The sequence below is a fragment of the Dasypus novemcinctus genome, chromosome 7 (genome assembly GCF_030445035.2).
Source record: "Dasypus novemcinctus isolate mDasNov1 chromosome 7, mDasNov1.1.hap2, whole genome shotgun sequence".
Classification (NCBI taxonomy): Eukaryota; Metazoa; Chordata; class Mammalia; order Cingulata; family Dasypodidae; genus Dasypus; species Dasypus novemcinctus.
This window is the reverse complement of record NC_080679.1, coordinates 123948182-123971433: the sequence shown is the minus strand read 5'-3', so window position 1 is coordinate 123971433 and position 23252 is coordinate 123948182. Positions and strand designations below refer to the sequence as shown.

The 23252-nt window shown below is 42.7% G+C and overlaps 1 protein-coding gene across 2 annotated transcripts in view; it reads left to right on the top strand.

The window, feature by feature from the left end:
- The first annotated feature begins 220 nt into the window (after nt 1-220).
- The window catches only part of SCTR (secretin receptor), a 75222-nt gene continuing 52190 nt past the window's right edge, over nt 221-23252 (top strand). The window contains exon 1 of one of the 2 annotated variants that reach the window (XM_058301116.2): nt 221-490. In XM_058301116.2, the coding sequence (XP_058157099.1) occupies nt 434-490 (57 nt within the window). In that variant the 5' untranslated portion in view covers nt 221-433. The remainder of the gene's footprint in view (nt 491-23252) is intronic. The other variant, XM_058301115.2, reaches the window with a different exon arrangement.

Below are 23252 nucleotides of genomic sequence, written 5' to 3'. Positions count from 1 at the left end.
AGGGGCCCCTCTTTGGAGTGCTGCAGCCTGGAAGGCTAAACCAGCGTACCCTCTCCTGGCCTCCCCCGCTCCAGGGACCAGCCAGTGGGCACCGGCTGGAGAAGCCCGCTGGATGGCGCATCGCCCTCGCTCCGCCTCCTCCCTGCCACCTGCACGCCGGCGCACCCGAACTCCACCACCCAGTCGGCTGGGAGGAGGCGCGCGGCCGCGCCACGTCCTTATCGATGGCCCGGGTGGTTTAGCGCGCAGCCACACGCTGGGAGGAGCAGCACCCGGGCGCGTCCGCCGCGGTCGAGCGGCCCAGCCATGGCTCCGCGGGGTCCGGCGTCGGTCCGTGGCCCTGGACCCTGCCCGGGACGCTGAGCTCCCGAGCGGGCCGAGCGCACGAGGCGGGTGGCCGTCGGGGTGCGCCCCGCGGAGGGCGCCGGGTACCATGCGCCCCTGCCTGCCGCTCTGGCTGCTGCTGGTCGCCTGCGCCCCCGCGCATAAGGTGAGTACGCGTCCCTTGCCGGGGTCCCGCACCAGGCAACAGTCCTCTGTTGGCTCCTATCCAGAGAGCCCCCTCCCCGGGGAGTACAGACCGCTGGCGCTTCTGGAAACAGCAGCTCCGAGGCAAATCGCCTCTCCCTCCACCCAGGCTGTGGCTCTAAGCCTTTCCTAGATGGAAATTCTGGAGCCGCCCCCGGCATTAACTTTTTTTGTGCTGGGCACTTTGCCTCTATTATTTCATTGAAACCTCATAATCACCCTGGAGGCAAATATCATCACCCTCACTTTACAGACAAGGAAACTGAGGCTCAGTGAGGACAAAAATCTTGCCCTGGGTCAGGAAACTAGGATTGGAATCCCACATCCGTCTGCACCAAAGCCTTGACATTTTCACACACCCTGGGCTGCAAATGGGGCAACCTCAGAAAGCTCTGGCTGGAGCTTCCGGGTGTGTGATGGCACCATTTGCGGTGGCCTCCCAACCCTTTCTTGTGGGATTTGGTTCCATGTCTGGGGGCTTCTGGGGGCAGCTGCTCCCCACAAACTAGAACCAGGAAGGGGCTTTGCAACAGAGGAAAAGGTAGCAGGGTAGGTGGTTTGTTTTTCTTTCCAACACAGACTCCTGGGAATCCCGGGTCCCTCCCTCTGGGATTAGTGAGAGCTTGGCTAGACCCGGACTACCAAGCAGCAAAGAGTCCCAGAAATTCCCACCAGTATTCCCAACTGGTTCCTAAGGCCTCTGTCCCAAGAAACTCCCCAAGGAAAGTGCTTGAGGACAAATTTCTCAGTCTCCTATCTCCGTCCTGGTCAAGTTCATGCTAGCGTCCAATGATCTTGCCTTCCTGTAGTCCGCTCCAGTTTGTAAGAACAACCCCTGCTCCCCAGCTGCTTATCAGTGTGCAATGAGGAGGTGCCATCTTTCAGGCAGCTGCATGAATTTCCAGCAGCAGGAGTTTGGAAGAGCGGAATTTGGGGCTGGCTCTCAGCTCCCTTATCACTTTGGGGCCTTCTCTCCTGTGTGGCAGGCAGAAGGTGCCGAAGCGACAGCACCCACCCATTAGTCTGAACCCCAATCTGGGAGTAATGCCCTCTGGGACATCTGGGACAATTCGAAGCCAAGATGACCTAGTAGCATGTCATTCAGTGCCCAGGTTTTGAAGAGGCAATAGCATCTTTCTTAAGTATTTGCAGTAACGCTAAGGTGCGTTAAGAAATCAGCAGGTAACGAGGCTATTAGAATAGGGTCCCCCCTACATTATATCTCAAGAATATCTCAGGAATATCTCAGGATTATGTCACGATTAGCAAAAAGGAAAATAGCCTTCATTTGGCAAAATGTTCTTTCTTGTGCCCCAGAAGGATGCTTGATTATGTTGCAATCCAAATCTGAGCAACCAGAGCACCTGAGGGCATGCACCTGTGGAAGCTCAGAAAGTTAGTGGTCGTGCTGGGATTAGAACCCAGACCTCTTGGTTCCCAACCAAGCCATCCCATCCCTTGTCTTTACATGTTGTTTCAAACACTCGTGATGGCCTTGTATTATTATGAGATGGCTTCCTGGATGCAAGTGTTGGAGCTCCGATTCTTTTATGGGCTTTTCCAGACCCAAGGTTGTGTTTCCCACTTCTTGGCAGAAACTTCATCAATAAATAGGTGTGAAATTGACTTACTTTGGTTGGAGTATTTCCCAGCCTTGGGAACCCTGCTTTTCTTCCATTTGTTTGAGTCGGGGGTGGGTGGGTAGGGATCAGACATTTGATTTTGAAATTTAAAGGTATTTAAATAATTCAAATATCATCTCTCAAGAAGGAGATCATAGGTATCCTCCTAATGGCAATTCATTAGGGCCAAATTGCTTATTAATATCCCCCACCCCTTTTCTTTCCTGGGAGGTGTTAGTAGAGTCTTAGGCAAGTAGAAACAAAAGGTGGCAATGAGTGTTGGGGACAGTTTTATTAGGCCTCCCATAGGAAGCACTGACCACTCCTCCCTCTGCCACCCCCCATGTATCTCATGAACATTTTTACCTGTAACAATATTGTCATTGTTTACTAGCATGTCTGTCCTCCCCACCACCCCGACACAGACACTATGAGCTTGAGTACTGAAACCTTGTCTTTTTCATCTCTCACAGCATAAGAGGGAGTTCATTGAATGTGTGTTGATTGACTGATTGAATGCAAAGATGATGATACCGTAGGACAGTGTGTTAGTTATAAAACGACAGTTCATGTGCAAACAGTAATGAAGAATGACATTTTGAAAGTACTCCTTCCTTGCTAAGTTGCCCATAAATGTGTCAAGCAATGGAGAAATGGTCATTTAAATGAGGGCTTTTTAAATGCATGGCCCCTGGCAAACTGCCAGCTGGATAACCTTAGTGAGGTAAGTGGTGGGGTGGGAGGCAGCTTTTTCCTTAGAACAGGGTTCTTAACTGGAGTTGTGGACATTTTGGGCCCAATAATTCTGTGGAGGGGGTCTTTCCTGTTCATGTTGAGAGGTTTTTACCCCCCAAAGACTGGTAACACCCCTCTCCCGCAAGTTAGGGCAACATCAAATGGCTCCAGTCAGTGTCAAATGCCCCCCAGTTGAGAGCCACTGCCTTAACGTTTGTCAGGTTTCCCGGGAGATGCAGTACCAGGAAGAGTGGTAGGTGTTCTTTACGCGCTGGATTCAGGGCAGTGGGGTTGGGGAAAGGGAACCGGGGCCAGAGGATGGGGTTTTGGTGAAAACCCGTTTCCAAGCCAGACAAAAAGACCTGCTGGGAACGGATCCCAGCTCTTGTCCCCCTCCCTTCCCACCTTTCCCTCTCCTCTTCCTCCTCTCCCCACCTGATGGCTCAGAAACGTGAAATTGCCGGTACAGGGTCTGGCCCGGAGAAGCTTCTAGGATGTGCTGGCTCCTGCCCCTTTCCTCAGTGCATCTCCTTGGAGGGCTGACAAGCCCTGCAGCCTTGCAGCCAGCACAATTTTAGGGCAGCCTGCAGGAGTCACGTGGGGAGCCCAGTATTGCTGACTTTCGCTGGTATTTTTCGCAGACCTGAAAAATCACCAATTTTCTGAAGAAGTGCTTGTATATTTTTGAATTTTATTTTACGGGCTCTAAATTTAATAAGTAAATAGTGAAGATAATGATGATAATAAAGGTAACCCTTGCTGAGCGCGTCACACTATACACTCTGCTAAGTTCTTCCAGCAACATCTGATTTAATTCTCACGTCAACACTTCTTATGCCCATGGTGCAGATGAGGAAACTGAGGCTTAGAGGTGAAGCCCTTTGCCTAGGAGCACCAGCTGGACCTGGTGGTGTGAGAACTCAACCCCCAGGTGCCCTCCCTCACAAGGCTATGCATCTGCCCCCATAGAGAGGCCTGTTCTGGATTTCTGGTGCCCCGGGGACTGCCGTAACGTAAAATTCTCTCCCAAACATCAAAAAGACATTAATTCAAATTTAATGTAACCACATTATGTAACATAAAACAAACATTCGATTACACACAGCATTTTATTGAGGGAGCTAGAGATGAGTTTGGGGTCACAAAATCAAACGGGGAGGGAGACCCCCCTTCTCTTTCTTCTGGCATCGCCATTTGGAGTTCCCCTTCTCAGGGTCCCATCCCCACTGTCCCCCCCACACTGTCCCACCATCATTACCCTTCCCCATTGCCCCCATCTCCACTGCCCCTTTCCCGTTGCCTCCACCCAAGGTGGAAGAGCCCCAGGTTTCCTCCTATGCCAAGGGAGGGCATACCCTCTCTTCCTTGTCGAAAGCCCAGCTTTAATATCTGGGGTTGGGGGCTCTGCCACCCCTGCAGTGGCCCCTGATTTGGTCCCTCCTTCTCTGGCCTCAGCAAGCTGAGGTTTCTCACCACTGACCTTCACTCAGGCTCCAGGAGAGCGCACAATGCTCAGATGCTTTGCAGGCTTACCCTACAAACACGAGGCTGAGCGGCATTCCTGCAGCCTCGGGAAAGTAAGACTACCCAGCCCGCTCGCCAGCCTCCACATTCTCTGCCCGACCTTCCAGGGCCTTTGGGGAAGAGAGCCCCTGGTTCTGCATGGCCCACAGACCTGCCCGTGTTCCCGGGGGTCAGATCGTCTTGCCACCAGGATTCCTGAGCTCCCAGAGTGCTCCCCGGCATCTCCACCTGCCCACTCCAGTTCCCACACCAGCCCCTCAGGGCTCTCCCTGATGTCCACGTCTCATTTCAGCCCCTCCCCGCTCGTTCTCAGTGGACGGGTGTGCCTCCAGTTCCCCCAGAGTCGACACTCTCTGGAGACGCTTGCTCTGACCATCACCTTGACCCTGTGGAGGCGTCTGAATAGTACCCTCCTGTTTCGTCCCCTCCCAGAAGAGGCGAAGGGAGGCTCCCCTCCTGCCCACCACACGTTCCTGTGCCCCCATCCTCACGGCCCTCGACCGCGATGGCATGATGATAGTCTGCCCAACCTCCCCTGGCTTTTCCCCATCACCAGCCAGCTCGGCCAAGGCTGTCCACCCTGCCGTCACCAGCCCCCCTCTGCACCCCAGACCTCTCTAGCTCTGCTCCACCTCTGCCTCCTGATGGCCAAGCCTCTAGAGAGAAGAGCCCTCGCCCATTGCCGCGGCTTCTGGGCCCTTCTCAGCCAGCTGCCCTCTCTCAGTGCCTTTGCTTTCATAGTGGGATCTGCTTCCTAATTCTCTCTCTACAGCCTGGATTTTTCTGTTGCTTTCTAAAGGAGTCCTTTGACTTTGTGGACCAAATTCTTTCTAGGTCTATTGCAGAGCTGTGATAAGGATACTCCTCCAGTCCTGGGTGAAATCCATTTTCTTGCATCCCATATTTTAGATTCATATTTTACATTTTGTTGAGGTGTAACATGGTAAATGGTTTTTTTTTAGAAAAGGCATTTAAGTTGTAAACTTTGAGTCTTCGCCTTTTTATTAGAATCTTACCCTTTGTGTCTCATTCAAAACCTACTATTCTAGTTTGCTTTGCTACCAAAAGCATGTGCCGTAAAATGCATAGGCATTAATGATGGGAATTTATTAGCTTTCAAGCTGACGGTTTGAACCAGTGAAAATATCCAAATCAAGGCACCATCAGACAATACTTTCTTCCTGAAGACTGTCTGCCTGTGATCCTGGACTCCAGTGTCACATAGAAGAGCACATGGCAGCATCTGCTGGTCTTTTCCTTCTCTTTAGGGTTTCATTTCTTTCATCTTCTTGCTTCTGTGGCTTTGTCTCCCTTTGTCTTAATTTCAATCTCTTATTAAGGTCTCCATTAAGAGGATTAAGACTCACCCTGAATAAGTTGAGTCACATCTTAAGTTAAGATCCTACTCACCAATACATCCTACGTACAGTGGATTCACACACATAGGAATGGATTAACTTAAGAACATTCTTATCTGGGCTCTACACAGCTTCAAACCATCATAGCTCCTCAAGGTTGGGCCCACCGGAAGTCTGGATTTACATCTCTTGCATGATGATTGTGTGACTAACTTTCACCTTCACTCTCTTTGGAGGTTTTTCTCAGATGGTAGACATACTTTGAGGTGTCTCCTTGGCCTAGTAGCCCAAATCTTCCCCTGGGGAGGACATCTTCATCCCTAGGTAAGTGGGTTTACACTATGTGGCCCCATCTCAGTGGATGGACAAAAGAATAAAATCTAACCCAGTTGGAGACAATCTGCTTTTTTCTCTCAGATAATTGGTATTGGAATGTGGAGTAAGGCAGTTTGAGATTATTTTATGAATCCCAAAAAGGGAAAATTATGTTTGTAAACGAATCTCTTCCTCTGGGTGTGTTACCCTTTGATCACATTACACTATTTTGAAGGGCCTTTGATTAGATCACCTGTTAAGATTGCTGTAGGACTTTTTGACTGGACTACATCAATGAAGTATGACTCAGATTGAGCCCTGACCCCCTCCTGATATGAATGGACTCAGACACAGGAAAAGAAAGTTCTGCCATTTTTTATTCTGCCATGTGACAGAAAGGAGAGGTGTAAACAGCTGATGCCCCAGGGAAAGATGAGCCATTCGCCTGACAGCTTATAGCTGAACTTGGGAAGAGAGCAGACTAGCCAAGACTGATATAGGAGGCCCGGAAAGAAACAAGCCCTATGCTAGGAAAGAGAGGACTACAGGGTCGCTTAAGCATGAAGCCCAAGAGACTGGGCCCAAGGAGCTCAAGAGACAAGGGAGAGCCCAGAGGGGAAGGCTGAAACCTGGGCAGAGATCAGTGGCCATCTTGCTCCACCACATGGCAACATGCCAGGGTCAACGTAGCTGACTTTGATGAGAAAGTATCTCTGATGGTGCCTTGGTTTGCACTTTTTGTGGCCTTGAAACTGTAAGCTTTTACCCCAAATAAATGCCCTTCATAAAAGCCAACATATTTCTGGTACTTTGCATTGAAGGCCCTTTGGCAAACTAAAATGGAGTAAGGTTCATCTCTCCCATTCCTAAAGCATATCAAATCAAACATGATTTTTTTAAAAAAAGAATGTGGATCCACAAACTAAGAAGAGGATCCTATGAAAAAAGAAATAATCAGAGAAAAGACTTCCTGCTAATTGAATGTATGACAACAAAACATTTGTTTGAAAACTTAAAAGATAATGTCAAGGAAATCTCCCAGAAAGAGCACAGAGACAAAATGGTAGAAAACCAGTAGAGGAAGATGAAAAGATTGGAGGATTGACCCAAGTTGTCCAATATTCAACTAAAAAGGTTGGCAAATAATAAAACAAATAACAATATAAAAAAATTCCCAAAATGAAGAAGACAAATCTTCAGAATGGAAGGCCCACTGATTATACAAATAATGAATAAAAACAGAATAATTTCTTCAAGGAATTTCAAAATACCTAAGAACTAAGAAAAATCCTAAATATGTCTAAAAAGGAAACAAATAAGTTATGGGCAAAAGATTTGGAATTAAAATTGGATTTCTCATCAACAAAATAAGAAGAAAAAAGAAATGCCTTCTAAGTTCGGAAGGAAAATTTTCAACCTAGATATCTCTACCCAAATAATTAATTGATTTGATAATGAATCAAATTAATAAAGCCTTTTTACTACTTACGGATACAAAAAGTTATCTTCTCTGCATCCTTTCTTAGGAAGTTAAGAGAAGATACTTGTTGGGGATTGAATCATGTCCCCCACTAAAGGCCCTGTGGGTGTGAACCCACTTGTAAATAGGACCTTTGAAGATGTTATTAGTTAAGGTGTGCTCAAACTGAATGAGGGTGGGCCTTACTCCAATATTGTTGATGTCCTTATAAGCAAACAAGCAAACAAACAAAACTTGGCCATGGAAAAAGAGAAGCCATGGAAAAGCAAGAAGCTGGAAGTCAATGGAACCCAGAAGAGAAAGGAGAAGACACCGCCATGTGCATTGCCATGTGATGAAAAGCCAAGGAACCCCAAAGATTGCTGGCAGCCAGAAGATACCAACCCTGGGAGAAAGCAAGTCTTCTAGTCTCTAAAACCATCAACCAATCAATCCTGTTGTTTAGCCAACCCATTGTATGGTATTGGTTAGGCTTCTCCAGAGAAACAGAACCAACAGGATATACATGTAAATATTAAAGAGATTAATTATAGGAATTGGCTCATGCAACGTGCAGCCATGGGGATTGACAAATTTGAGTTCCATAGGGTGGGCTGCAAGTTGGAAACTCTGATGAAGGTAAAGTTGATTTCCTCAGGGAAAGCTGACTGATTCAAGTAGGAATAGAAATTCTTCTTTCTGACTGCTGAAATTTTCAGTTCTGGCCCTGAAACCTCCAACTAATTGGATGAGGAGACTCCCTTCATTGCTGAGGGAAATCTCCTTTGTTTCTCATAGGTGGAATCAACCACCATACATGCAAATCCTTCTAAGAAATATCCTCACAGTAACAATCAGACCTCAGCTTGCTTGATCAAACATATGCCCCATAATCTAGACAAGTTAACATGTGAACTTAACCATCACAAAGGGAATAAACCAACGGAAAAGACATGGGATCCAGGAAACAGGACTCTAACTGTAAGAGTAGAGCAGAGGATCCCTAAACCCACAGTTGTGCTTCAGGCCTAGAGTGGAGCAAAAGGAAAGATGACCGTGGAAGATCCCAAAAGAAAAACAAGCAGAGCTGGTGATAGATATATAGCTGAACCATTGGAACAGTTGGAAAAATCAGCCATGTGTAGATAACAAACTAAGGAAATAAAAAACAATGAATGACCTCAGGAAAAACAAAATGTACAAGAAGAGAGACATAATCATTATAAATGACTTGACTCAGCAGTGAACAATATTTCACAAAATAAGCCATTATAAATACAGGCCATTCATCTAGCTAAACATTACAAAGAGAAGTATATTCAGTAAATAGGAAAGAGCAGTGTATGCAGGGAGATTTTAGGATATTTAAATCTTGATCTTCCAGAATAGGAAGTTTGGGATAATGTTTCAAATTAATAATCCAATATAACTTAAAAATATGGAGGCAAAAATGAAAATAAACAGCTGAAAGTTGAAAGTGATTGCCTTTGAAGAGCAGAGAAATGTTAGGGTAGAGAACTGAAATTTTTCATTATAAATTCTTTGGTACCAGTAGAAGTAAGAGAATTTTTTAAAAACCAACTATGACCTTATTCAAATTTAATGTTTTTTTTAAAAACTGTGACTTTAAATGTATCTTTTAAGAACTAATATCCCTTGTTTTGAGGGAAGTTGTATATAAAGCTTAACAATTCTTTCACCTTTTTCTCAGTGATTTCTCTCTCTTGTGACTTTCAATACTTTTAGATTTAACAAGTATATATTTATATATAAATATGCATACATACAGCTACTAAATGCCAGTCTCTCCTCACTTTTCCTTGGTTAGTAAGCCTAAGGAGCTAGTTTCACATCCTGCCGCCAAACCATCTGCCAGCCCCCTTCAGCCATGCACTCTCCCAGCCCCTTCCAGCAGCCCTGCAGGCCTTATCCTTCACTCCTGGCCACCACCTGGAAGCCCTGGGCTCAGCAGAATACTGTCCCTGTCACACAGACATTGCTGGTGGATGTGCCACCATTGCACAAAATTATCCCAGCTCATTAGATCTTATGGAAGGATCGGGTTAAAGAAATATAGGATGTAAAGTAAAACTTAAACTGTCCTCTGATGATTATCTTTTCTACAGTCCTAGGGAGAGGCATCCAGGAAGGTAGACTTTCTTAGAGGGAGATCTGCATCATAGGTGCTCCCCCATTTCTAACCTTGCCCCATTGCTCTCAAGGAGTCCCCTTTGCAGGAGCACCCTTTTCCTCAAATCCCCAAAATGCAAAACTGCCAATCACTTTTTTTAAAAATAATAACTGTTGTTTATTCTTTTTTTTTTTAAGATTTATTTTATTTATTTCTCTCCCCTTCCCCCACCCCAGTTGTCTATTCTCTGTGTATATTTGCTGCATGTTCTTTTTGTCCGCTTCTGTTGTTGTCAGCGGCACAGGAATCTGTGTTTCTTTTTGTTGCGTCATCTTGTTGTGTCAGCTCTCCATGTGGGTGGCACCATTCCTGGGCAGGCTGCACTTTCTTTTGCGCTGGGTGGCTCTCCTTACGGGGCACACTCCTTGTGCGTGGGGCTCCCCTATGCAAGGGGCACCCCTGCATGGCACGGCACTCCTTGCATGTATCAGCACTGCGCATGGGCCAGCTCCACACGGGTCAAGGAGGCCCGGGGTTTGAACCATGGACCTCCCATGTGGTAGACCGATGCCCTATCCACAGGGCCAAGTCTGCTTCCCTGCCAGTCACTTTTATTTTTTTGTTTGTTTTCTTTTGTTTTTTATCCCCCTACCCCTTTGTGGCTTTTTTTTTTTTTACATGCCATCTGCTCTCTCTGTCCATTCACTATGCATTCTTCTGTGTCTGTATTTATTTATTTTATTTTTCCCTCCTCCCTTGCAGCTTGCTTGCTGTCTGCTCTCTGTGTCCATCCCCTGCATGCTCTTCTGTGTTTTTGCTTGTCTCCCTTTTTTTGTTGTGTCAACTTACTGAGTTGGCTCTCCACAGCGCTTGTGGGCCTGGCGGCTCTCTGCAGCATGTGGGCAAGCCTACCTTCACAAGGAAACCCCGGGATGCAAACCCAGGGCCTCCCATATGATAGACAGGAACCCAACTGATTGAGTCACAGCTGCTTCCCTGCCACTCACTTAGGGAAAACTTCATTCCCTATCCCTACACATTGGTTGCCCTAGAATATATTTCCCACCCTGTATCAGTCAGCTATGCTGCATAATAATCACAACAAATCTCAATGGCATACACCTTTAAGTACACACCACTCATCATGATGTCATGTGTGTTCATTTCTCCATCAATGTTTGCTAGTGAGATAGGGTGTGATACAACCGAGCTGGGCTCAGCTTGCTTGGCGCTAACCCATAGAATAGGTTCAGGTCTGCTGCACATGTTACTCATTCTTCCAAAACCAGCAGGCTGTGTTAAATGGCAGAAATGCAAGTGGGCAAGAGCAACTGCAAGCATTTTTCCAGCCCCTACTCACATCGAATCTACTAACGTCCCATTGACATAGTCACATGCCAAGCCCAAAGTGAAAAAGCAAGGAAGTGTACACCGCGCACCATGAGGTCATGTGTGTAAACTCCTGTAGTGGAGTGAAGAATTAAGACCAGCATCCCCCTTTCCTTGTGTCTGCCAGTACATTTCTCCATTCTAACTTACTTTGTCTAGATGAACACTAAATCCGTGTGATGGAATGTGGCAGTTCAGACGCTTGGCCCAGGATGGGTTTTGTTCTCTTTGCACAGGAGAACAGTCACCCTAGAGCATTGCCCTCATCCCCATGGTTGAAAACGGCTCTCCGCCGTGTCCATACATGGGAGAGGTAGTTATGTTACTTTCCTTTTAAGGGCACAAGGTAATTTGCACATGAGACCTTTACTCCAGTTCCATTGCTAGAATCCAGTTACATGGTACACCTCAGTTACCAGGACACTACTTAAGTGGGTACAAAAGTAATTGCGGTTTTGCATTGTTGAAATTTGCCATTTGATATTGGCCTGCATCCTTAAATAAATGTGGTTATGTTATACATGATTTTAATGTGCATTTCTTGCTTTATGTATTTTTGCTAATGACTTATTACTTGCTCTTTATTTCATATTTATTTTAGGCTATGTAAATGACGTTAAATGAAAAGTAAATTCGAGTTGTTATTTGAGTTCAAAATGGGTTGTAACAGAGTGGAGACAACTTGCAACATCAGCAGTGCATTTGGCCCAGGAACTGCTAATGAATGTACAGTGTAGTGGGGGCTCAAGAAGTTTTACAAATGAGATGAGAGCCTTGAAGTTGAGGAGCATAGTGGCCGGCCGTCGGAAGTTGACAACGACCAATTGAGAGCAGTCATCAAGAAGATGATCCTCTTAAACTACACAGAAGTTGCCAAAGAACTCAGCATTGACCATTCTATGGCCATTCTGCATTTGAAGTAAATTGGAAGGGTGAAAAAGCTCTATAAGTGGGTACCTCATGGGCTGACCGAAAATCAAAAAAAAATTTCATTTTGATGTGTCATCTTCTCTTATTCTACGCAGCAACAACAAACCATTTCTCAGTCAGATTGTGATGTGCAATGAGAAGTGGATTTTATACAACAACCGCTCAGTGGTTGGACTAAGATAAAGCTCCAAAGCACTTCCCATAGCCAAACTTGCAAAAAAATGTCATGGTCACTGTTTGGTGGTCTGCTGCTGGTCTGACCCACTACTGCTTTCTGAATCCTGACAAAACCATTACATCTGAGAAGTATGTTCAGCAGATCGACAAGATGCACCAAAAACCGCAACGCCTATAGCTGGTATTTGTCAACAGAAAAGGCCCAGTTCTTCTCCATAACAACACTCAACCACATGCTGCACTACCAACGCTTCAAAATCTCAACGAATTAGGCTACGAAGTTTTGCCTCATCTGCTGTATTCACTTGACCTCTCGCAACCGACTACCACTTCTTCAAGCATCGCAAAAACTTTTTGCAGGGAACATGCTTCCACAACCAATAGTATTCAGAAAATGCTTTCCAAGAGTTCGTCAAGTCCTGAAGCATAGATTTTTTATGAAACCAGAATAAACAAGTTTATTTCTCATTGGCAAAATTGCGTTGATTGTAATGGTTCCTATCTTGATTAATAAAGATGTGTTTGAGCCTAGTTATGATGATTTAAAATTCAGTCTGAAACTGTAATTCCCTGTGCACCAAACTAATCGAAACTGTAGCTTCTAGATGCGCACCCATATGTCCAGCTAAAATTTCAGTTACGCAGAGGAAGGGAAGAATACTTACGGGGAGGAGATTGGAGTAGGGGAGAGGCAAAGAGCAGCGGCTGCCAAAAGAGGCTCTCACTGGAGATAGGAATGGGAATAGGGAGGCAGAATTGCTTCTTCCACTTCCTTTGTTATGTCCATAGCAAGTCTGACTCAGTTCACAAACCCTGATGGAAATAAATAGTACTTAATTTTCTTTAAATTAATAAATTAACTGCCTGTGAGTCCCCACTCAACTTTACTAGTGATACCCGTAGAGCACCGTCTCTTCCTACTACCACTTCAAATGACAACTCTGTTGGCATGCTCTCTTAGCTAAGATGTAGACACAGTTAAATATCTACCTGCTTCAGTGTATGGTTTTTCTAAATTATTATGTATTTTACTTCTAATCTTTAAATCTATCATTACTATTTCTTTTTTTCTATTAATTAACTTTGGCAATCTACAAGGCTTCATTTTTGAAGAAGTTTTGGATAACAGAGGGTTTCAACTATGGCAGGGGAGGAGCATTGGTGTGGGGTGTCATTGATGGGGGATGCATGGGTGGAGGGAGTTCTCCAGGGCACACATATAGGATACATAGATATGTTTGGATGTTCGTTGGCTTTTGACATGGTGAGTTAAGTTTCACATGACAATAGAGGGAGTGCTGATTTCTCATCTTGGGCAGCTCTGTCACATTCCCCAGTGGAACAGCAAAATTCCCCCAGGTGCAAAGGCAAAAGACCAGTGAAGAAGGATGGTCCAGTGATGAGCCCTTGATACTGATGACTATGCTTATGAGCCTGTGTGCTTGAAATTTCAACTAGGCTTAGAGCTGCAGGGTGCCTAAGATTTACCTCCTGAGAGCCTCCCTGGTGCTCAAATATGGCCACTCTCTAAGCCAAACTCAGCACATCAATGCATTTACTTTCCCCCAGCATGAAATTGACTCCCAGGAATGAGCCTCCCTGGCTCCAAGGGATTACTACCAAGCACCAGCTGGTGATTCAACCAGAAAAGGACCTTGAATAAAAGGGAGAAATGGTAAAGACAAATGAGTTTATATGGCTAAGAGACTTCAAAATGAGTCAGGAGGTCATCAGAGGGGTTGTGCTTACACTCGTCTCAGCAGGATCTCAGAGACAGCCAAAGTAGGTACAACCCCTGGTAGTGGTGCTCCCGAGGGTTACGGAGGGAACCAGGTGCTATGGTCATGGCAGAAGCCTCTGGAGTTCAGCGCCTTGCAGTGGGCCCTACTTTGGAATTTGTGTTCCTGAATGTGATAGAGTTGGTGTCAGATGTGACTTCTCTATACATGCCTCTTCTGTCACTTTTACTGAACCTGTGGTTGGTGCTGGAGTTAGTGTATGCTCAGGAGTCATTAACCTCTGGACTGTCCATGTGCCACCTGGGCCCTGAGCCTCAGCATAATTGCAACACCTACTCTCCGGTTCATTGACTTACCCAGGTCAGCTAACAAGGAGGTAAGAATGGTCAACCACCACACCAAGGAACCAAGAGTCTACAACTACAAGCAGGAGAATTCCATCCATCAGCCATGTGGGATCTAAGTTCCCTCTCAATTTAGCAGTGGAGTGGGCATCGCCATCCCAGGGTCCTCAGGATGGAGAAAAAATATGGATTAGAGTGGGCTTACTGGTATTCTAGAATTATTGTGACTCTAGCAATGGAAGAAATTATGTCATTGATGTGGAGACAGCGGCCACAGAAATTTCTGAAGGCAAGGAGAGAGAAAAAGAGATGTGATATGGGGGCATTTTTGGACTTGGAGTTGTCCTGGATGATATTGCAGGGACAGATGCTGGACATTATATATCCTGCCATAACCCATTGAATGGACTGGGGGAGAGTATAAACTACAACATAAACTATAATCCATGCTGTGTAGTAGGGCTCCAAAATGTATTCATCAAATGCAATGAATGAACCACACTAATGAAAGAAGTTGTTGATGTGGGAGGAGTGTGGGTATAGGGAGTGGGGTATATGAGAACCCCTTATATTTTTTAAAGTAGCATCTTGTGTGATCTATGTATCTTTTAAATAAAGATAATAATAAAAAATAAAACAAAATACTACTTTTTGAAGTTTATTATAATTTTCATAATACTGTCACATATTTTCTTCCAGATTTTTTTCTCTAAAAAATTGGTATTTTACATCATTACAATCATTCTGTATATACAATTTAGTGTCTTGCTGTTCTCATTTAAAATCATGGTTGGTAAGTGGATGTGGCTCAAGTGATAGAGCTTCCACCTACCATATGGGAAGACCTGGGTTTGATCCCTGGGGCCTCCTGGTGAAAAAGAAGAGAAAGCATGCCTGCACAGTGAGCCAGTGCCCGCACAAGTTCCCACATAGTGAGCCAGTGCCACACAAGTGCCCATGCAAGTGCCCGCATGGTGAACCAGTACCCCGCGCAAGTGAATCATGCAGCAAGATGATGATGCATCAAGAGAGACAAGGGGAGAGTCAAGGTGAAGCACAGCAGAAACCAGAAACTGAGGTGGCACAACTGACAGGGAATCTCTCTCCCTATCAGAGGTCTCAAGTATTGAATCCAGTGAATCCTAGAGGAGAGAAAATGAGAAGAGAAGACAACACAGACAGCAAAAACAGGAGGGCAGGAGGAGGAGAAGGGGGGAAAACAAATAAATAAATCTAAAGAATAAAAAAATTTAAAAAGACAATCATGGTATTGCTGTTGTTACCCTGTACTGCTGAGTAGTCTTACAAATATCCATCATGCTTAATGGCTAAAAATAACCCACAGAATGGATTTACCTTAGGTTACTTAGTCAGGTGTTCCCTTACACTTAGGTATTTCAGTTTTCTCCTTTCTTTTCTAATTATACATTTTCATTTTGAGATAATTTTAGATTCACATGAGTTTTTATGATACACTACACAGAGATTCCTCATGCCCTTTACCCAGTTTCTCCCAACATCTTGCAAAACTATATAGAGAGCAATATCACAACCGGGACTTTAATGTGGATACAGTCAAGATTTGAAACATTCCATCCCCACAGCGATGCCTTGTGTTGCCCTGTCCAGGTAACACTCACAACCCTCCCACTCCTGCCCTCTCCTTAACCCCTGGCAACCACTAATCTGGTCTTCACTTCTATAATTTTCTCTTTGAAGAATATTATATAAATCAAATGATGCACCATGTAACCTTTTGGGACTGACTTTTTTGCAGCATAATTCTATGGAGATGCTTCCAGGTTATTGCTGGTATCAAGAGTTTTATCCTTTCAAATGCAGAGTCATAGTCCACGATGTGAATGTACCACCATTTGTTTAACCATTTACGAGTTGAAAGGCATCTGGGTTGTTTCCAGTTTGGGGCTATTACAAATAAAGCTGCTATAAATATTGTGCTAAGATTTTTTTCTATGTGAACATAAGGTTGTTGTTTTTTTTTAAGATTTATTTATTTATTTATTTATTTCTCTCCCCTTCCCCCCACCCCCAGTTGTCTGTTCTCTGTGTCTCTTTGCTCTGTCTTCTTTGTCCGTATCTGTTGTTGTCAGCAGCACAGGAATCTGTGTTTCTTTTTGTTGCGTCATCCTGTTGTGTCAGCTCTCTGTGTGTGTGGCGCCATTCCTGGCAGGCTGCACTTTCTTTAGCGCTGGGCAGCACTCCTTATGGGGCGCACTCTTTGCGCGTGAGGCTCCCCTACGCGGGGGACACCCCTGCGTGGCAGGGCACTCCTTGCGCGCATCAGCACTGCGCATAGGCCAGCTCCACACGGGTCATGGAGGCCCGAGGTTTGAACTGCGGACCTCCCATGTGGTAGACGGACGCCCTAACCACTGGGCCAAGTTCACTGCCCTGAACGTAAATTTTGATCTCTTTAGACACATGGCCAGGAGTGCAATTGCTGGTTAATATCGTAATTTTTTAAAGAAACTGCCAGCCTCTCTTCCAGACTGAGTGAACCATTTTTATTCCCACAACCATGTATGAGTGACTGAGTTCCTCCTCATCCTTGCCAGCATTTGCTGTTGTCACTATGTTTTGTTTTTAGCTGTTCTGATAGGCATGTAGTGAGAAACACTGTGGTTTTAATTTGCATTTGCCGATAATGATGTTGAACATCTTTTCATGTGCTTGTTTGCCATCTGTATATTTTATTTGATGAAATGTCTCTTCATTTCTTTTGCCCATGTTCTAATTGGATCTTTTCTTTGTTTACTGTTGAATTTTCTTTTTTGCCCTTTTGTTTTATTTTTTACTGTTCAATTTTGAGATTTCTTTACATACTTTAGATCCTAGTCCTTTCTCTAATATATGGTATGCAAATATTTTCATCACTCTGTCGCTTGTCTTTTCATCATCTTAACTTGGTCTTTCACAGAGCAAAAGTTTTAAATTATTTTGAAGTTGAGTTTATCAATTTTTTATGCTTTTGGTGTCAAGTCTAAGAACTCGACCTACTCATAGAAATCAAAGATTCCCTCCGATGTTGTTTTCCTAAAACTTTTGTAGTTTTACATTTTGCATTTAAGGCTATAATCCCTTAAAACATTTTTTTTTAAACTAGAGAGTATGTAGACTTACCGAAAAACCATACAGAAATGCAGAGTTCCCATATACCACTCCTCATACACACACTTTCTCCTATAATTAGTACTTTATATTAGTGTGGTACCTTTTTTGCAATTGATAAAAAATATTATTATAATTATACTATTAACTATAATTCAGTTTTCATTAGGGTTCACTGTTTGTGTTTAGAGACATGTGCTTTTTAAATTTTTAGGGGAGCATTGTGTGCAACCTAAAATTTCCCCTTTTGACACCACATTCAAATTTAATTCAGTGGTGCTAATCATATTCACAGTGTTGTGCTACCATCACCACCACCCATTATCAAACTTTTCCATCACCCCTAACAGAAACTCCATACCCATTAAGCATTAATGCCCTAGTCCCTACTCTGACCCCAACCTGTGATACTCTGTATTGTTGTTTCTGAGTATGATCCCTCTTTAATTTTTGTATAAAGTGAGAGATCAAGGTTCATTTTGTTACCTAAATGTCAATTGCACTGTCATCATTAGTTGAAAAAGCTATCTTTCCTTCATGAACTGCTTTTGCACTTCTGTCAATAATTAGTTGGGCATGCTTGCATAGGTCTACTTCTGGGCTCTTTATTCTGTGCCACTGATCTATGTATCTATCTTTCCATCAATATCACACAGTACTGAGTACTCTAGCTATGTAATAAGGCTTGAAATTAAGTAGACTAATTGTTCCCACTTTCTTTTTTTTTCAGAATTGTTTTAATTATTCTGGTGCCCTTGCCTTTCATATAAATTTTAGATTAGTATTGTCTTTATCTACAAAGATTTTAAAAAGTAGATATTATCTTTATCTACTTGCTAGATTGTGATTGGAATTGTGTTAAATCTATATATTTATTTGGGGATAATTGTCATCTTTTTCATGTTTAGTCTTCTGGTCCATGAACATGATACGTTTCTCCATTTTAGATCCACTTTGATTCCTTTCATCAGCATTTTGTAGTTTCAGCATATAATTCCTGCACATCTCCTTAGATTCACATCTAACTATTTCATTTTTTGAGCAATTGTAAATGGTATGGTATTTTTAATTAGAAAAGCTGTGAGTACACAGAACACTCATGCATAAAATGGAGGATTCACTTACACCACCCCACAACCAACACCTTGCATTGGTGTGAAACATTTGTTGCTATTGATGATAACATTTTTTAAATAATTGTACTGTTTTTTTGACAATAGTTACCTTTGTTATAATTGATGAAAGATAATTAAAATATTTCTATTTATCACCCATTATTTACATTAGGTATATTTTTTCCCATATACCACCACCCTTTTATTGCCACCTTGTACTGGTATGGTATTTTTAATTCAAAATCCACCTGTTCATTGCTAGTATATATGATTTACAACTCATATTTGTATATTTAGCTGGTATCTTGAGACCTTTCTGAACTCACTGAGGTCTAGGAAATCTTCTTGTGGGATGATAATCCTCTCATCTGAAAATAGGGTCAATTTTATCCCATCCTTTCTGATCAGTATGCCTTTTATTTCTTTTTCTTGCCTTATTGCACTGGCTCAAACTTCCACCAGCACTATGTCAAAAAAGTGTCATAAACACAGACATCCTAGATTTGTTCCCAAACATCAGAAAAAGTATTCATCTTTCAGTATTACATGTAATGATAGCTGTAGGTTTTTTGTAGATGTTCTTAAGCTGAGACAGTTCCCTTCTATTCCTATTTTTCTGAGAATTTTTCTCATAAATGGATGTTGAATTTTGTCAAAAGCCTTTTCTTCATTACTTAATATAATCATGTGATTTTTCTTTTTAGCTTGTTAATATGGTGTTCAAATATTAATTGATGTTCAAATATTGAACCAGCCTAGCATCCCTTGAAAAATCCCACTTGGTATATCATTATTTTTTATATATTGCTGAATTCTAGTTGCTAATATCTGTTCAGAATTTTTGCATCTGTATTTATGAGTAATATTGGTCTATAGTTTTCTTAGTTTTGTACTGTCTTGGTCTGGTTTTGGTGTCACAATACTACTAGCTTCATAAAATGAACTGAGAAGTGTTTCCCCTCTTTGTTTCTTTTTTTAAGAGATTGTGTAGAGTTGACATTAATTCTTCTTAAATGTTTGGTAGAATTCTCTAGTGAATGCATCTGGGCCTGGAGATAGCTCTTTTTGGCAGCTTTTAAATTACAGACAATCCTTAATAGTTCTAGGGCTATTCTAATGATCTATTTCATTTTGGGTGAGTGGTAGTATAATTGTAGATCAGTCTACTTTTCTTTTCAGTACTTCACATACTCCAAAGCTTTCATGTTTGGTGTATAAACAAATTTAGCATTGCTATGTCTTTTCAATGGATTGACACTTTTATCAGTCTATAATGTCTCTCTCTGTCTCTGGTAATTGTCTTTGTCCTGAAATTTACTTTATCTGATAATCATATAGTCACTCCTCCTTTCCCTTATGTTTGTATGATATATCTTTTTTCCACCCTTTTAACATTCAATCTGTGTATATCATTATATTTGAAGTGAGTTTCTTCTAGACATTATGTATTTGGAGAATATTTTTTAATCTAATATACTCATCTCTTTCTTTTAATTGGCATATCTTGACCATTTGTGTTTAATGTATGAATTGATATGATTGATATGTGAGGGCTTGAGTCTGTCATTTTATTTTTTGTTTCCTATTCTGTTTTTTCATTTCCCTGTTTTGTTTTTCCTACCTGTCCTATGGGTTACTTTCTTAGAATTCCATTTTGATTTACCTATAGGTCTTTATTCCTTTTTTCTTCCTGTATCTCTTTGAATTGCATTTTTAGTGGTTGTTCTAGGTGTTGCATTATATATATATAACTTCGTAGTCTGTTGATATAGAAATTTTAGCAATTCTAGTGAAGTAAAAAATTTTATGCCCCTTCACCATCCCCCATTTGTAATTGTCTTAACTATTTCATCTACTTACATTAAGAACAACATCAGACAGTATTATAATTTTTTCAATAAACATACTTTAGAAAACTGAGCAGTAGAAGAAAAGCCTATTTATTCAAATTTTATCTTACTCTGTTCTTTCTTTCTTCTTGGTATTTCAAACTTCCTTCTTTTACCACTTCATTTCTTTTCAGAGAACTTAATTTAGACAGTCTTTTAGGGCAGGTCTGCTGGTGACAAATTCTTAGTTTTTCTTATCTGAGAATGTCCTGATTTCCTCTTCATTTCTGGAGGACACTTTTCTGATTATGGGATTCTGGGTTGAGATTATTTGATTTTAGCACCTAAAATTATTGTGCCACTATCTTCTGGTTTCCATGATTTCTGATGGGAAATGAGTTGTAATTGTAATTGTCTACCTCTACAGGTGAGTTGTAATTTTTCTCTGACTGCTTCCCAGATTTTTTCCTTGTCTTTCATTTCAAAAATTTAATTATGGTTGTGTTTAATATGAATTACTTTATCATATTCCAGGCTTGTTCAGCTTCATGAACCCATAAGTTGTGTGTTTTTCCAAATGTAAGAAGTTTTCAGCTATTATTTCTTTGAGTATGCCCTCAGCCCTGCCCCATTTCTCATCTTCTTCTGAGACTCTGATGAAATTGATGTTAGATCTTTTGTAATAGTCCCACAGTCTGTGAGGGCTGGTCTTTTCCTTTTCAATCTACTTTTTCTCTGTTCAGATTGAGTTTATTTTCTCTTTTTGTAGGTTTACTGAAAACTTAGGCAGAAAACACAGATTTCCCATATATACCCCCATTAATTACAATTTGCCTTAGGGTGGTACATTTGTTACACTTGATGAAAGCATATTATTATAATTGTACTATTAATGATAGTCCAAAGTTTATATTAGGGTTCAATGGAGTAATTCCTTTTGTTCTATCTTCCAGCTCATTGATTCTTTCCTCCACCACCCCCCACCACCGCACAACCATTCTGAGCCCATCCCCTGAATTTTCCAATTCAGTTATTGGGGTTTTCAGTTCTAAATATTTCATTTGATTCTTCTTGGTATCTTCTACTTCTTTGCTGAGGTTTTTTTTTTTTTTTTGCCTGAACTTTACATTGTTAGAAATGCTTCAAGCATGTTCAAAAGTGCTCATTGAAGCATTCTTACAATGACTGCTTTAAAATCTTTGTCAGGTCATTCTAACATGTCATTTCAATGCTGCCATCTATTGTCTTTTTTCATTCAATTTGATCAGATCAGATTGATCTTTGATTGGAAATTGGGCATTTTCGTGTTATGCTATAGGAGTCTGTATCTTACTTAAACCTTCTCTTTTAGTTGGTGCTTTCTGTTCAGGGGAAGTAGGGGGTGCTGCCATTTTAGTGTCAGCTGGAACTAGAAACCACCTTCCCTGCTCTGCATATTTGACACTTGTTGGGCAGAGGTGCAAGTGTAGCTCCCCACAGAATCTCAACTGACATCATGGTTGGGAGGAGCCTCGTTACCACATGGCAGGAATGAAAGTTCTGGCTGCCTACTTGGCCTTTCCTGACACTACACTGGCAGGGGTCTGGGTGCCTGGAAAGTGTGGAAGTCCAGGTTCTCCCCTCACCCTTTGTGGGCATGGGGAAAGGGAGGGGCCATGGTTGCTTCTGTGTTCTTTGGCTGGAGCAGAGCACGTATTATCTAAACGTTTTCTGTCTTGCTAGGCTGCCCTTCCTGGTTCTTTGTCTGGAGAGAACAAGCTTTGTCTTAGTCCATGGCTGTTTCTGGATTGCTGACTTCTTCAGTTCCAAGCCTGAGCTATACAAGGCAAAAAGGAACCCAGGGAACTCACCGCCACATTGTTTCTCGGGTCCTGAGGTCCCCAGACAATTGCCTTCTTTTCTCCACCTTTTGGTGTAATTCTATATTTGTTTTATTTGTAATACTCAGTGTTTTTGTTGTCTCCTTTTCTTTCTACATAGAGCTTTCCCCCTGTTTAGAAGTCCCAGTAGAGTTGGTTGGCCAAAGCGTATGAACATTTAGGAATCTTACTACATATTATTACAGATCTTAAATGCTTGTACCTGTTCACACTACCTCCAGCAATCTCTCACTTTCAAGAGTAACATTAGTTTCAAAGGGGCACTGCACAGCATGTTTGCCTACTTGAGATTCTCAGTGCCTGCTGACCTGGAGGTAGATGTTTCTACTCCACTAAGAGGCCAGAGAGTGACAGATCAGAACCCCACAAGGAGGAAGACATGCATGTGTAGGGATGTGGGCCAATGCCAGCTCTTAACAATTAACAAAATATTCTAAGGGAAATGCTTGTTTCATGGGAGAGTCTGAAAAACCAACAATGTGATTAAGTCATTTGCTCTACTGTGGTGGGAATGAAATGGAAGCTCGGGGGTGAGGGCTGGGGAAAGAATGACATAATGTGGTCATGGCCAGTTCTTGTCACTGCTGGTGATGGACTCTGGACCGGGGAGGTGATCTGGCATTTTGTGGGGACCACAAACCTGACTGGTCAGAATCTGGAAGTGGAGGGAGAAAAGCAGCTGCTGCAGCTGATAGAAGCTTTTTGACTGCATGAGTGAAGGGTGCTAAGAGACAGAAGATCTAAAATTGGAGCTATGCAAGGTTTTTTGTTTGCCTTTGGAATCATCTGAATATAGTGCTAGCTTAGTTTTTCTTTTCTGGCCCAGAGCTTCTGTTTTTTTGGGCCACTTTTGGAATCTGGCCTTGTCCCTGGAGACTTCTCCCCCTGCTCCATCTTGTTGGGAATTTCCATCTATTAAACATTAGTGTAGCATTGACAAGGGTGGCATAAAACCTCAATTTTTGGGAAGCTGGTGCCTGAAATCAGGAGCCCTGGGTATATGACCCTATCCACCGAGGGCCTCAGTTTGCTTTCCTGTCACTTTTCA